The sequence below is a fragment of the Oncorhynchus clarkii genome, chromosome 18 (genome assembly GCF_045791955.1).
Source record: "Oncorhynchus clarkii lewisi isolate Uvic-CL-2024 chromosome 18, UVic_Ocla_1.0, whole genome shotgun sequence".
NCBI classification, from domain to species: domain Eukaryota; kingdom Metazoa; phylum Chordata; class Actinopteri; order Salmoniformes; family Salmonidae; genus Oncorhynchus; species Oncorhynchus clarkii.
Genome location: NC_092164.1, coordinates 66,699,551 through 66,716,342, shown reverse-complemented (window position 1 = coordinate 66,716,342; position 16,792 = coordinate 66,699,551). Strand labels below are relative to the sequence as shown.

Genomic DNA, 16,792 nt, shown 5'->3' with positions numbered 1-16,792 from the left:
TGCCTGCCTGTCTGTCTGTCTGTCTGTCTGCCTGCCTGCCTGCCTGCCTGCCTGCCTGCCTGCCTGCCTGCCTGCCTGCCTGCCTGCCTGCCTGCCTGCCTGCCTGCCTGCCTGCTATTATATGTGCCTGTCCCAGGAGGGCGGTTTGTTCTTTAAGTACCAGGATGGAGAAATGGAAGGAGGGATGGAGATATGAAGAGAGGCATGGAGAGATGAAGAGATGGACAGATTGAATAGAGGCAACAGGGAATTGAAATTGAGTGTGGTGAGAAGAGAAAGAGAGGTGTTTTTATGTATCTTCCCGGTCTGAGTACTATGAGTACTGCTGTGCAGTGACCAGTTCATTAGACTGGAGAGGGAAACATGAAGGAAACACAAGTAGAGCAAAGCAAGGAAGTAGAGAGTGGAAAGGTCATCTTTCACAGAGTGTGATGTAGTCATCACCATGTAAGCAGAATTCTGTGTGTGTGTGTGCGTGCGTGCGTGCGTGCGTGTGTGTGTGTGTGTGTGTGTGTGTGTGTGTGTGGCTGTGTCATGCTGTTATTAGAACCCCAAACTCACAAACTGAAACACCATGCTCCATTTGTTGTTGTCATTTTATTTTCTCTCTCTCTCTCTCTCTCTCTCTCTCTCTCTCTCTCTCTCTCTCTCTCTCTCTCTCTCTCTCTCTCTCTCTCTCTCTCTCTCTCTCTCTCTCTCTCTCCTCTCTCTCTCTCGCTCTCTCTCTCTCATAAATATTTCCAACTCCAAACACATAGACATCGATATTGGGCAAACTATCCTCCAAGTTGGCACCAAGTGTTCCATGACAATAACGTTCTGATTAGGATTTTTAGAATATTTTTTTTGGTATCAAACATGACATGCAGGTAAGCTGTTTGCACTTAGCCCATAGCTCTGTTAGGGAAGCCTGGTTCCTCCCTTCGGAGCCTGGTTCCTCTCTAGGTTTTTTCCTTCCAGAGAGTGTTTCCTGTCCTCTTGCTCGTTGGGGTTTTAGTCTGGGTGTCTGTATTGGCATATCTGATGAAAAAGGGCTTGATAAAAAAACACGTGATTGATTGATTTGGTTGAGAGATGTGTTGTTTCTCTGATGGTTCTGTGAGGGTTCTGTGAGGGTTCTGTGAGGGTTCTGTGATGGTTCTGTGAGGGTTCTGTGATGGTTCTGTGGTGGTTGATTCATGTACTTGTTTATGATCTATGAACAATGCTCATTACCATGCTTTAGCTGTGAAGGCATTTGTGATTTATCAACTGAAAGAAAATATAATGTCAACAAAAACAATAAGTTATGTAATGGTATCATCATGCCCAAAGTAAATTGCCTGTTACTCAGGCTCTGAAGCCAGGAGATGCATATAATTGGTACCATTGGAAAGCAAACACTTTGATGTTTGTAGAAAAGTTAAAATAATGTAGGAGAATTTAACACAATAGATACGGTAGGAGAAAATCCAAAGAAAAACCAACCGGAAGAGACCATGCTCTTACAATGGAAAGTATAGGGGCATACTGAATTCTAGCTCCCAGGATGCAATTCTTATGGCTTCCACAGGGTGTCAGCAGTCAATGTTCAAGGTTTCAGGCTTGTAACTTCCAAAACGAATAAGAAATATCAGTTTTAGTACAGGGACACAGTCTTAGAAATTTGTGTTTGGGCACCCCATGAAGACAAGATGCACTTGCTAAAATCATTTTCCTATTGAACATACTTCTTTCCATAAGAAATATTACAGTTTGATTACATTTTAGGGTATCTGAGGAGTAAATAGAAATGTATTTTGACTTCGATGTCGCCAACTAAACAGACTTTTTTTAGATATAAAGATGGATTTTATCTAACAAAACGACACTAAATGTTATAGCTGGGACACTTTGGATGACAAATCAGAGAAAGATGTTCTAAAAAGTAAGTGAATGTTTAATCTTTATTTGTGAATTTATGAAACCTGTGCCGGTGGAAAAATATTTTGATGTGGGGCGCCGTCCTCAAACAATCACATGGCATGTTTTCTCTGTAAAGCCCACTGTAAATCAGACAGTGCAGTTAGATTAACAAGAATGTAAGCTTTCAGCCGATATAAGACACTTGTATGTACCTAAATGTTTAATATCCATAATTTTTATAATTATTTATTTGAATTGCACGCCCTCCAGTTCCACTGGAAGTTGTCCCGCTAGCAAAAAAAATTTGATTTGAATTTGAAAAGACAGCAGTTGCAGGAACTTAACGGAATAATGTAAAGATCTCAATTTAAGGTAAGGTTTGTCCCCTGTATGATCTAAAAGGATATTGTTTTATGATGATATCATCCATCTTTTCATATTTGTGCAAATCTTTCTAAAAACTGAAAATGGACACAATTCAATGGATATCAATCAACAAATAGGTAAGAATATGTAGGCTGTAATTATATGTCGTAGACCAGCTGTATTGGCTGCAGACGACTGAACTGCTCACTTTTGTGTGTGTTTCTGCAGGTATTCAGACGAGGAGGCATACAAAGGTATGTCAATTAGTATTGGTATGTTATACAGATCACATGTACCATCCTCCTCCCGGACCTCTTCCTTAAATACCCCACAGGCCTCTCCATTATGGACGTGGTATGTGTATGAAAACCATTATCAAAACTGGGGTTTTTATCCATTCAGATTCGCAACAAAAACCAAGGTATGATTACTGTCATGTGCAATTATCTGTAATTATCTATAATTACAATTGTTGGGATTCACTGACTTCAACCTCTCTTCACCTCTGATGAATATAACAGGAAACCTGTTTGATCACGACACACTGCAAAATCCTTCCAGCTATGGCTCAACACAACACAGTAACATCAACACAGTAATATCAACACAGTAACATCAACACAGTAACATCAACACAGTAACATCAACACAATAACATCAACATGCCAGAGGATCAACACAGTAACATCAACACAGTAACATCAACACAGTAACATCAACACAGTAACATCAACACAGTAACATCAACATGCCAGAGGATCAACACAGTAACATTAACACAGTAACATCAACACAGTAACATTAACACAGTAACATCAACATGCCAGAGGATCAACACAGTAACATCAACACAGTAACATCAACACAGTAACATCAACATGCCAGAGGATCAACACAGTAACATTAACACAGTAACATTAACACAGTAACATCAACATGCCAGAGGATCAACACAGTAACATCAACACAGTAACATCAACACAGTAACATCAACATGCCAGGGGATATACCCATTGGACTTATTTGGATTTTAAAAATTCTGCTTTGTCACTAAAATCATAATAAACACTGAGAACTCTAAAATATTGTGTTATTGTTGTTATTGTTGTTATTGTTATGCATATTATTAATAATAATATTAATAAAAGGGGAGTATGGGTTGTTAAAAAATTAACCCCAAAAGGTTCTTTGAAGACCCTCTTTTAAGTCTTAGGGATGTCGACAACATCTGGTGAAATTGGAGGGCTTGCAATTCAAATAAATAATCATAATATTAAACATTTTTTAACATGATCTTATATCATTTAAAGGCTTAAATTCTTGTTTATCTAACTGCATTGTCCAATTTATAATAGGCTTTACAGGGAAAGCATACCATGCGATTGTTTGAGGACGGCGCCCCACATCAACATATTTTTCAACCAGGACAGGCTTCATAAAATCACAAATAGCGATTCAGTGGTATAGTGGTATTATAAATATATGTAGTTTCAGTGATATAGTGGTATTATATATATCTAGAAGCAGTATTATAGTGGAATTATATATATAGTATCAGTGATATAGTGGAATTATATATCTAGTAGCAGTATTATAGTGGAATTATATATATAGTATCAGTGATATAGTGGTATTATATATATAATCAGTGATATAGTGGTATTATATATATAATCAGTGATATAGTGATGACCTTTCAACCTTTCTCTGATTACTTTTCTCTCTTTTTCCTATGACCCCCCACTCTCTCTCTCTGTCTCTCTCTCTCTCTCTCTCTGTCTCTCTCTCTCTCTCTCTCTCAGTCTCTCTGTTTCTCTGTTGATAGAATAAAATAGGACAGAGAGAGAGAGGAAGAGAGAGAGAGAGAGAGAGAGAGAGAGAGAGAGAGAGAGAGATCATAGGAGAAAGAGAGAAAAGTCATCAGAGAAAGGGAGAAAGGTATTATATATATAATCAGTGATATAGTGGTATTATATACAGCATATCACAAAAGTGAGTACACCCCTCACATTTAAAAAAAAATATTTGAGTATATCTTTTCATGTGACAACACTGAAGAAATGACACTTTGCTACAATGTAAAGTAGTAAGTGTACAGCTTGTATAACAGTATAAATCAAACTGATTTTCCACTTTGACTCTTTGTACCAGATCTCCAAAGTCTTCCTCGTTTTGGAAGAAACAAGCCTGAAACCTTGAACAAAGACTGTTGACATCTAGTGGAATACATAGGAATTGCAATCTGGGAGATAGAATTGCATAGAGCCCATAGCTTCCTATTATAAGAGCCCGGGACCTCAACAAAAATTATTCTGGTTGGTTTTTCCTTGGATTTTTGCCTACCATATCAATTGTGTTATAGTGTCATACATGATCTTAACATTAATACAAACTTCAAAGTGTTTTCTATCCAATGCTACCAATGATATGCATATCCTGGCTTCTGGGCCTGAGTAACAGGCAGTTTACTATGGGCACGTCAGTCAGGCGGAAATTTAGGAAACTAGACCCTGGCCCTAAGAGGAAAAGGTTTTTAGAGGAACGTATAAGGGTTCCCCCACAGTTTCAATTTGAAGAGCCCCAGGAACCTTTTCTTTTTAGAGGAACGTATAAGGGTTCCCCCACAGTTTCAATTTGAAGAGCCCCAGGAACCTTTTCTTTTTAGAGGAACGTATAAGGGTTCCCCCACAGTTTCAATTTGAAGAGCCCCAGGAACCTTTTCTTTTTAGAGGAACGTATAAGGGTTCCCCCACAGTTTCAATTTGAAGAGCCCCAGGAACCTTTTCTTTTTAGAGGAACGTATAAGGGTTCAATTTGAAGAGGAACCTTTTCTTTTTAGAGGAACGTATAAGGACAGTTTCAATTTGAAGAGCCCCAGGAACCTTTTCTTTTTAGAGGAACGTATAAGGGTTCCCCCACAGTTTCAATTTGAAGAGCCCCAGGAACCTTTTCTTTTTAGAGGAACGTATAAGGGTTCCCCCACAGTTTCAATTTGAAGAGCCCCAGGAACCTTTTCTTTTTAGAGGAACGTATAAGGGTTCCCCCACAGTTTCAATTTGAAGAGCCCCAGGAACCTTTTCTTTTTAGAGGAACGTATAAGGGTTCCCCCACAGTTTCAATTTGAAGAGCCCCAGGAACCTTTTCTTTTTAGAGGAACGTATAAGGGTTCCCCCACAGTTTCAATTTGAAGAGCCCCAGGAACCTTTTCTTTTTAGAGGAACGTATAAGGGTTCCCCCACAGTTTCAATTTGAGGAACCTTTTCTTTTTAGAGGAACGTATAAGGGTTCCCCCACAGTTTCAATTTGAAGAGCCCCAGGAACCTTTTCTTTTTAGAGGAACGTATAAGGGTTCCCCCACAGTTTCAATTTGAAGAGCCCCAGGAACCTTTTCTTTTTAGAGTGTGGAGGGGGTTTTATACACCTACAATACATACAGTAGATATAAAGAGAATGTCAGCTCACTGTTTTACTCCTCTCTAACTTGATCTTTTAAATAAAGCTTTGGTGATTCAGATTTACAATCTGTCTCACGAGCCAAACCCTTTATCGTCAGTCTTGATTACTTTGCTGTTGTATTGGGCTGGACCCCCAAAAAAATAATCCTTAATTGAGAGGAGGTTGGTTATGGAATGGGGGGGAAAAAATGGTTTATTATGTTTCTAAATAGGAAGTATACAGGCACGAAAAGCACATTTCTCTTGTTCAATGCTCATATGGGCAGTGTGCGGCACAGCTAAATAGGCTGCATTCCTGCTGTTTGGTCTTAAATATCCCTTCCATCGCTGTCTAGTTCAGCCAGGTCACCCGTGATACAAGTCAGGATTCAACGTCCATCCATGTCTGAGTACGTCAGGAGATGACGTGGAAACCGGCCACTGGGGGGCAACAGTGAGCTCTGTTACCTTCAACTAGGTTTCGTTTTTTTGCTAGGTCATTGTGGACGGGGATGGCAGATGGGTGTAAGCATCTGCCTCTGATTCCAAAGGTTGCACGTTTTTAAATCAAGTGATAGAAATATGTTTTTGAGATTTTTGTTTTAAGTCTATTTCTGAACCTTAACTCTTACCTTAACCATTCAGAGTTGATGCCTAAACTGAACGCTAACCTTCAAAATGTGACGTTTGCAACAACTTCGAAATTTGAGAAACATGGATGAACGTCTAATTCTGACATGAGACTGTGAGAGCTGGTTGCTGAAATTATCATTTTGGATCACAGTTTTTAAGGACACCTAGAATATTTCCGCCTCCCATCTGAGCGCAAAGGAGCTGGTATATAAGACACTGGCTTTAACAAGTCAAAATTGCCAACAAATGTGCATTTGACACTAGTTCCACCTTAACACTAGCCGAGAAAAGAGCCCTGTAGGTTGCTTGCTGACACTAAGACAGCCTGGGCGGCTCGGTTATTAATTACAGCAGGTACTGACTCTCTCCAACATGTATGTATGTGCGTGTGCGTGTGTGTGTGTGTGTGTGTGTGTGTGTGTGTGTGTGTGTGTGTGTGTGTGCGTGTGCGCGTGCGTGTGTGTGTGCGTGTGTGTGTGTGTGTGTGTAAATGCCTGTGTGTGAATGCCTGTGTGTTCTCCAAACACTCCCCTGCTGTTCGGGAAGGGCCTCTTTCTGTTGGCACTGAAATCACACCATACTATGCTCTTTCAAAGCAAATAAATGAGATGATTATAGACCTTACTGCTTCCTATTGTGCACAGCTAAAAGTCTAAAGAACTGAATCTCAGAAAACCCTGTCTCTCTGTGCTGGCATGCAGTATGTTTGGAGCTAACAATACATAATAGACCCCCGTACTGTTCAGCCTTTTAGGATTGTACTGCAAACACTTCTTTCTAAGTCTCAATGGATAGGCAGGAGTCTGCTGTAGAGCTATATACATCAAGGTAATGCTGTCAGTAGCTCTCTGTGAAGATAGCTGAGATTACGCCGTTCCAAATGGAACCCTATTCCCTATATAGTGCACTACTTTAGACCAGAGCCCTATGGAACCCTATTCCCTATATAGTGCACTACTTTAGACCAGAGCCCTATGGAACCCTATTCCCTATATAGTGCACTACTTTAGACCAGAGCCCTATGGAACCCTATTCCCTATATAGTGCACTACTTTAGACCAGAGCCCTATGGTACCCTATTCCCTATATAGTGCACTACTTTAGACCAGAGACCTATGGAACCCTATTCCCTATATAGTGCACTACATTAGACCAGAACTATATATCTTATAGCTCGTTAAAAGAGATATAGACTATATATCTAATAGCTGGTGATATAGGCTATTGGTATTGTATGGTTCCGATGAGGTAGAGATTAGTGAATCTCCTCTTCTCGTCTCTGAGCTGACTCATATTAAACACACAGCTGACCACAGATAAACCCAGTCTGTTTCATTGACGTCATAGTGGACGGAGGCTAAACGTTGACGTTTAGGATTATCAAACGGTTGTGAATTGTTTCGTCGTGAGCGTTGGAAAGCCCTACATACTAAATAGTTATAAGTTAAATAGGACAGAACAGAAGATGAACTGTTGCACATGAGATAAAACACTGCTAAACATGAATGCACTATAGATTTCACGGGGTATAAAATGGTCCGTATCAGTGGATATCTTTACATGACGTGTTTGATATTGATATTTGATATTCCTAAATGTATATTTAGTGTTTTGTGGATCATGACAGTCTGAATTCAGATGCGTCTTTTAGACAGATGTGATATTGGGATTACTCCTCCGAATATCACAACATGGACATTGCCTATGGCCGAAATATAGGGTAGCCTAGTGGTTAGAGTGGAGAGGCGGCAGGGTAGCCTAGTGGTTAGAGTGGAGAGGCGGCAGGGTAGCCTAGTGGTTAGAGTGGAGAGGCGGCAGGGTAGCCTAGTGGTTAGAGTGGAGAGGCGGCAGGGTAGCCTAGTGGTTAGAGTGTAGAGGTGGCAGGGTAGCCTAGTGGTTAGAGTGGAGAGGCGGCAGGGTAGCCTAGTGGTTAGAGTGTAGAGGCGGCAGGGTAGCCTAGTGGTTAGAGCGGAGAGGCGGTAGGGTAGCCTAGTGGTTAGAGTGGAGAGGCGGCAGGGTAGCCTAGTGGTTAGAGTGGAGAGGCGGCAGGGTAGCCTAGTGGTTAGAGTGGAGAGGCGGCAGGGTAGCCTAGTGGTTAGAGTGGAGAGGCGGCAGGGTAGCCTAGTGGTTAGAGTGGAGAGGCGGCAGGGTAGCCTAGCGGTTAGAGTGGAGAGGCGGCAGGGTAGCCTAGTGGTTAGAGTGGAGAGGCGGCAGGGTAGCCTAGTGGTTAGAGTGGAGAGGCGGCAGGGTAGCCTAGTGGTTAGAGTGGAGAGGCGGCAGGGTAGCCTAGTGGTTAGAGTGGAGAGGCGGCAGGGTAGCCTAGTGGTTAGAGTGGAGAGGCGGCAGGTAGCCTAGTGGTTAGAGTGGAGAGGCGGCAGGGTAGCCTAGTGGTTAGAGTGGAGAGGCGGCAGGGTAGCCTAGTGGTTAGAGTGGAGAGGCGGCAGGGTAGCCTAGTGGTTAGAGTGTAGAGGCTGCAGGGTAGCCTAGTGGTTAGAGAGGAGAGGCGGCAGGGTAGCCTAGTGGTTAGAGTGGAGAGGCGGCAGGGTAGACTAGTGGTTAGAGTGGAGAGGCTGCAGGGTAGCCTAGTGGTTAGAGTGGAGAGGCGGCAGGGTAGCCTAGTGGTTAGAGTGTAGAGGCGGCAGGGTAGCCTAGTGGTTAGAGTGGAGAGGCGGCAGGGTAGCCTAGTGGTTAGAGTGTAGAGGCGGCAGGGTAGCCTAGTGGTTAGAGTGTAGAGGCGGCAGGGTAGCCTAGTGGTTAGAGTGGAGAGGCGGCAGGGTAGCCTAGTGGTTAGAGTGTAGAGGCGGCAGGGTAGCCTAGTGGTTAGAGTGTAGAGGCGGCAGAGTAGCCTAGTGGTTAGAGTGGAGAGGCGGCAGGGTAGCCTAGTGGTTAGAGTGTAGAGGCGGCAGGGTAGCCTAGTGGTTAGAGTGGAGAGGCGGCAGGGTAGCCTAGTGGTTAGAGTGGAGAGGCGGCAGGGTAGGCGGCAGGGTAGCCTAGCCTGTGTTAGAGTGGAGAGGCGGCAGGGTTGCCTAGTGGTTAGAGTGGAGAGGCGGCAGGGTAGCCTAGTGGTTAGAGTGGAGAGGCGGTAGGGTAGCCTAGTGGTTAGAGTGGAGAGGCGGCTGGGTAGCCTAGTGGTTAGAGTGTAGAGGCGGCAGGGTAGCCTAGTGGTTAGAGTGGAGAGGCGGCAGGGTAGCCTAGTGGTTAGAGTGGAGAGGCGGCAGGGTAGCCTAGTGGTTAGAGTGGAGAGGCGGCAGGGTAGCCTAGTGGTTAGAGCGGAGAGGCGGTAGGGTAGCCTAGTGGTTAGAGTGGAGAGGCGGCTGGGTAGCCTAGTGGTAGAGTGGAGAGGCGGCAGGGTAGCCTAGTGGTTAGAGTGGAGAGGCGGCAGGGTAGCCTAGTGGTTAGAGTGGAGAGGCGGAGAGGTGGCAGGGTAGCCTAGTGGTTAGAGTGGAGAGGCGGCAGGGTAGCCTAGTGGTTAGAGTGGAGAGGCGGCAGGGTAGCCTAGCCTAGTGGTTAGAGAGCGGAGAGGCGGTAGGGTAGCCTAGGGTTAGAGTGGAGAGGCAGGGTAGCCTAGTGGTTAGAGTGGAGAGGCGGCAGGGTAGCCTAGTGGTTAGAGTGGAGAGGCGGCAGGGTAGCCTAGTGGTTAGAGTGGAGAGGCGGCAGGGTAGCCTAGTGGTTAGAGTGGGTAGAGGCGGCAGGGTAGCCTAGTGGTTAGAGTGTAGAGGCGGTAGCCTAGAGTGGAGAGGCGGCAGGGTAGCCTAGTGGTTAGAGTGGAGAGGCGGCAGGGTAGCCTAGTGGTTAGAGTGGAGAGGCGGCAGGGTAGCCTAGTGGTTAGAGTGGAGAGGCGGCAGGGTAGCCTAGTGGTTAGAGTGGAGAGGCGGCAGGGTAGCCTAGTGGTTAGAGTGGAGAGGCGGCAGGGTAGCCTAGTGGTTAGAGTGGAGAGGCGGCAGGGTAGCCTAGTGGTTAGAGTGGAGAGGCGGCAGGGTAGCCTAGTGGTTAGAGTGGAGAGGCGGCAGGGTAGCCTAGTGGTTAGAGCGGAGAGGCGGTAGGGTAGCCTAGTGGTTAGAGTGGAGAGGTGGCAGGGTAGCCTAGTGGTAGAGTGGAGAGGCGGCAGGGTAGCCTAGTGGTTAGAGTGGAGAGGGTTAGAGTGGAGAGGCGGCGGCAGGGTAGCCTAGTGGTTAGAGTGGAGAGGCGGCAGGGTAGAGGCGGCAGGGTAGCCTAGTGGTTAGAGTGGAGAGGCGGCAGGTAGAGGCGGCAGGGTAGCCTAGTGGTTAGAGTGGAGAGGCGGCAGGTAGCCTAGCGGCAGGGTAGTAGTGTTAGAGTGGAGAGGCGGCAGGGTAGCCTAGCGGCAGGGTAGCCTAGTGGTTAGAGTGTAGAGGCTGCAGGGTAGCCTAGTGGTTAGAGAGGAGAGGCGGCAGGGTAGCCTAGTGGTTAGAGTGGAGAGGCGGCAGGGTAGACTAGTGGTTAGAGTGGAGAGGCGGCAGGGTAGCCTAGTGGTTAGAGTGGAGAGGCGGCAGGGTAGCCTAGTGGTTAGAGTGGAGAGGCGGCAGGGTAGCCTAGTGGTTAGAGTGGAGAGGCGGCAGGGTAGCCTAGTGGTTAGAGTGGAGAGGCGGCAGGGTAGCCTAGTGGTTAGAGTGTAGAGGCGGCAGGGTAGCCTAGTGGTTAGAGTGTAGAGGCGGCAGAGTAGCCTAGTGGTTAGAGTGGAGAGGCGGCAGGGTAGCCTAGTGGTTAGAGTGTAGGGGCTGCAGGGTAGCCTAGTGGTTAGAGTGTAGAGGTGGCAGGGTAGCCTAGTGTTTAGAATGTAGAGCCGGCAGGGTAGCCTAGTGGTTAGAGTGTAGAGGTGGCAGGGTAGCCTAGTGGTTAGAGTGTAGAGGTGGCAGGGTAGCCTAGTGGTTAGAGTGTGGAGGCGGCAGGGTAGCCTAGTGGTTAGAGTGTAGAGGCGGCAGGGTAGCCTAGTGGTTAGATTGGAGGGGCGGCAGGGTAGCCTAGTGGTTAGAGTGTAGAGGCGGCAGGGTAGCCTAGTGGTTAGAGTGTATGGGGTGTCAGGTAGCCTAGTGGTTAGAGTGGAGGGGCGGCAGGGTAGCCTAGTGGTTAGAGTGTAGAGGAGGCAGGTACTAGTGGTTAGAGTGTAGAGGAGCCTAGTGGTTAGAGTGTAGAGGAGGCAGGTAGCCTAGTGGTTAGAGTGTAGAGGAGGCAGGATAGCCTAGTGGTTAGAGTGTAGAGGTGGCAGGGTAGCCTAGTGGTTAGAGTGTAGAGGAGGCAGGTAGCCTACTGGTTAGAGAGTAGAGGCGGCAGGTAGCCTAGTGGTTAGAGTGTAGAGGAGGCAGGTAGCCTAGTGGTTAGAGTGTAGAGGAGGCAGGTAGCCTAGTGGTTAGATTGGAGGGGAGGCAGGTAGCCATATTTTCTTGCAATATCGACACAATTTTGAATCATGATTTATGCATTTATGCATGATTTATGCATTTATGCATGATTTATGCATGATTTATGCATTTATGCATGATTTATGTATTTATGCATGAAATATGCACCAACACTGTCACCACATTGGATCTGTACTCTGAGGGAAAGTTGATGACGACCCAATCGGCATCCACCGTCCGTAACAAACAGGGCAGGCATATATTTTGCAAGATTCTCCTACGTTTGCATCTCTACAGAAAACAGGTGTTGTGATTGGAGTTCTGGATTTGCTATGCTGCATTTAAAATAAAAAAAAACAGAAATAGCAGAGATGTTCTTTGGAAATAGCAACTTGGATTAAATTATGATGATGTTTGCCTTTCCATGCCTTGTATCCTACTACTGAATATGATTTAAATGATGACTCATAAAGTAGCAGGGATTTTTCTGTGGTCCACATTGGATACATGTAGAAACATTCCCATTATGTAGAATATCTTAGCTCCGTCGATGAAACTAAGGACATGCATATCTAGAGCATGTCTACTCCATATATCTAATAACATGTCAGATATCTAGAATTGTATCGATAAAGATATCCCCTGATATTGAACCTTTTCGCCCAGCGATTGTAATACCATTGCATTTTGTGTAAAACGCTACAAGATGTTGCTACACAGTTCGAATCCCAGGCTCAAAGTGTCAGATTTTTTATTTGACTGACTTTAGTTGTAATGGATGACAGTACATACTAGGAGGTAGGTGGCCTTGTATTGGTCACTGATCTTTGGCTGTCTCTCTACAACTGTAGGGATGACCTTTGATTGGACGGCATATACACCAGTCGTCATGGCTACAGCCCATAGACACTTCTCCAGTTAATTATTTGGTTTCAGATTGCTTCCTGATTTAATTGATTGCCGCCCTTTTCTCTCTAGTCTGTTATTGGTTGCTCACGCCCTCTCCCTCTCTTCTCTGCTCTGTGATTGGCAGGTTGTGACCAGGGACCTGGTAGGTGTTGTTACCGCTGTAGTCCATCGTCTCAGAGACCAAGTGTGTTTCGCCACGGTGTTGCGTCGTTGCCATGGGGAAACAGAACAGCAAGCTGAGGCCGGAGATGCTTCAGGACCTGAGAGAGAACACCGAGTTCTCCGACCACGAACTACAGGAGTGGTACAAGGTTAGTGTACACACACACACACACACACACACACAGATGTACGCATGCAAACTCACAGACAAATACCCACGCACACCGTAATCATAACTCTAACATCGTGGTAGAAGGTGACAGCAGACAGACAGATAGACCTTATTCCTAATATAGTGGTAGAAGGTGACAGCAGACAGACAGATAGACCTGATTCCTAATATAGTGGTAGAAGGTGACAGCAGACAGACAGATAGACCTGATTCCTAATATAGTGGTAGAAGGTGACAGCAGACAGACAGATAGACCTTATTCCTAATATAGTGGTAGAAGGTGACAGCAGACAGACAGATAGACCTGATTCCTAATATAGTGGTAGAAGGTGACAGCAGACAGACAGATAGACCTGATTCCTAATATAGTGGTAGAAGGTGACAGCAGACAGACAGATAGACCTTATTCCTAATATAGTGGTAGAAGGTGACAGCAGACAGACAGATAGACCTTATTCCTAATATAGTGGTAGAAGGTGACAGCAGACAGACAGATAGACCTGATTCCTAATATAGTGGTAGAAGGTGACAGCAGACAGACAGATAGACCTTATTCCTAATATAGTGGTAGAAGGTGACAGCAGACAGACAGATAGACCTGATTCCTAATATAGTGGTAGAAGGTGACAGCAGACAGACAGATAGACCTGATTCCTAATATAGTGGTAGAAGGTGACAGCAGACAGACAGCTAGACCTGATTCCTAATATAGTGGTAGAAGGTGACAGCAGACAGACAGATAGACCTGATTCCTAATATAGTGGTAGAAGGTGACAGCAGACAGACAGCTAGACCTTATTCCTAATATAGTGGTAGAAGGTGACAGCAGACAGACAGATAGACCTGATTCCTAATATAGTGGTAGAAGGTGACAGCAGACAGACAGCTAGACCTTATTCCTAATATAGTGGTATAAGGTGACAGTGGACAGACAGATAGACCTTATTCCTAATCTCCAACAGGTGTTCATCCCTGGCCTTTTCAGACCAGGGAAACCACGACTGAAACGATACATACTGGAATAACCAGGGAAACCACGACTGAAACGATACATACTGGAATAACCAGGGAAACCACGACTGAAACGATACATACTGGAATAACCAGGGAAACCACGACTGAAACGATACATACTGGAATAACCAGGGAAACCACGACTGAAACGATACATACTGGAATAACCAGGGAAACCACTACTAATAAGAAACATACTGGAATAACCAGGGAAACCACTACTAATAAGAAACATACTGGAATAACCAGGGAAACCACTACTAATAAGAAACATACTGGAATAACCAGGGAAACCACGACTGAAACGATACATACTGGAATAACCAGGGAAACCACGACTAATAAGAGGAATACATACTGGAATAACCAGGGAAACCACTACTAATAAGAAACATACTGGAATAACCAGGGAAACCACGACTAATAACGATACATACTGGAATAACCAGGGAAACCACGACTACTGAAACGATACATACTGGAATAACCAGGGAAACCACTACTAATAAGAAACATACTGGAATAACCAGGGAAACCACTACTAATAAGAAACATACTGGAATAACCAGGGAAACCACTACTAATAAGAAACATACTGGAATAACCAGGGAAACCACGACTGAAACGATACATACTGGAATAACCAGGGAAACCACGACTAATAAGAAACATACTGGAATAACCAGGGAAACCACTACTAATAAGAAACATACTGGAATAACCAGGGAAACCACGACTGAAACGATACATACTGGAATAACCAGGGAAACCACCAATAAGAAACATACTGGAATAACCAGGGAAACCACTACATACTGGAATAACCAGGGAAACCACAACTGAAACGATACATACTGGAATAACCAGGGAAACCACAACTGAAACGATACATACTGGAATAACCAGGGAAACCACGACTGAAACGATACATACTGGAATAATCAGCTCTTTAAATTGCATCTTTTATCTATGGTATATGATATTTAACCTCTTACCCTCAATCTCCTATGACAGATAAATAAAGGGACTATGCAAATCTAAGTCCCTCTAGAATGGATGAGATGTTTAACCAGAGGAAAAATAACTCTAGACCACCTTTACTCCACACACAGAGATGAGTACAAAGCTCTCCCCCGCCCTCCATTTGGCAAATCTGACCATAAGTATATCCTACTGATTCCTGCTTACAAGCAAAAAATTAAGCAGGAAGTACCAGTGACTCGCTCAATACAGAAGTGGTCAGATGACGCTGATGCTAAGCTACAGGACTGTTTTGCACAGACTGGAATATGTTCCGGGATTCATCCAATGGCATTGAGGAGTATACCACCTCAGCCATCGCCTTCATCAATAAGTGCATTGGTGACGTCGTCCCCACAGTGACTGTACGTACATATCCCAACCAGAAGCCATGGATTACAGGCAACAGCCACATTTAGCTAATGGCTAGAGCTGCCAATTTCAAGGAGCGGGAGACTAATGCGGACACTTATATGAAATCCCGCTATGCCCTCAGACGAACCATCAAACAAGCAAAGAGTCAAACACAGGATTTAGATTGAATCTTACTACACCGGCTCTGACGCACGTGGGATGTGGCAGGGCTTAAAAACTATTACGGACTACAAAGGGAAACCCAGACGTGAGCTGCCCAGTGATGCGAGCCTACCAGACGAGCTAAATGCATGAATCATGAAGCATGCACGAGAGCACCAGCTGTTCTGGAGGACTGTGTGATAATGCTCTCGGTAGCCGATGTGAGCAAGACCTTTAAACAGGTCAACATTCAAAAAGCCGCGGGGCCAGATGGATTACCAGGAGGTGTAATCTAAGCATGCGCGGACCAACCTCTCCCTGACCGAGTCTGTAATACCAACATGTTTCAAGCAGACCACCATAGTCCCTGTGTCCAAGAAAGCGAAGGTAAACTGTCTAAATGATTAGCGCCCCGTAGCACTCACGTCTGTAGCCATGAAGTGCTTTGAAAGGCTGGTTATGGCTCACATCAACAGCATCCCCTAGACCCACTCCAATTCGCATACCGCCCCAACAGATCCACAGATGACGCAATCTCAATCGCACTCCACACTGCCCTTTCCCACCTGGACAGGAACAGCTATGTGAAAATTCTGGTCATTAACTACAGCTCAGCGTTCAATACCATAGTGCCCACGAAGCTCATCACTAAGCTAAGGACCCTGAGTCTAAACACTTCCCTCTGCAACTGGATCCTGGACTTCCTGATGGGCCGCCCCCAGGTGGTAAGGGTAGGTAACTACACATCTGCCACGCTGATCCTCAACAGTGGGGAACCTCCGGGATGCGTATTTAGTCCCCTCCTGTCCTCTCTGTTCACCCACGACTGTGTGGCCAAACAAGACTCCAACAACATCATTAAATTTGCTGACGGCATAACAGTGGTAGGCCTGATCACTGACAATGATGAGACAGCCTATAGGGAGGAGGTCAGGGAACTGGCAGTGTGGTGCCAGGACAACAACCTCTCCCTCAATGTGAACAAGACAAAGGAGCTGATCGTGGACTACAGGAAAAGACGGGCCGAACAGGCCCCCGTTAACATCAACGGGACTGGAGTGGAGTGGGTCGAGAGTTTCAAGTTCCTTGGTGTCCACATCACCAACGAACTATCATGGTCCAAACACACCAAGACTGTTGTGAAGAGGGTACGACAACAACTGTTTCCCCCTTAGGAGACTGAAGATTTGGTTCTTCAGATCCTCAAACAAGTTATACTGCTGCACCATAGAGACCGGTTGCATCACCGCCTGGTATGGTAACTGCGTAGGACTATTGTGGCTAATCCTTATTGTGGCTAGCTTCACACAGGTTCTGTCTATCGG

At 45.3% G+C, this 16,792-nt stretch overlaps 1 protein-coding gene across 2 annotated transcripts in view; it reads left to right on the top strand.

Annotated features, from left to right (window-relative positions):
* LOC139373868 (hippocalcin-like protein 1) overlaps positions 1–16,792 on the top strand; it is a 73,582-nt gene that overhangs the window by 36,767 nt on the left and 20,023 nt on the right. The window contains exons 2-3 of one of the 2 annotated variants that reach the window (XM_071114962.1): positions 2,479–2,504; positions 12,708–12,894. In XM_071114962.1, the coding sequence (XP_070971063.1) occupies positions 12,799–12,894 (96 nt within the window). In that variant the 5' untranslated portion in view covers positions 2,479–2,504; positions 12,708–12,798. The remainder of the gene's footprint in view (positions 1–2,478; positions 2,505–12,707; positions 12,895–16,792) is intronic. The other variant, XM_071114961.1, reaches the window with a different exon arrangement.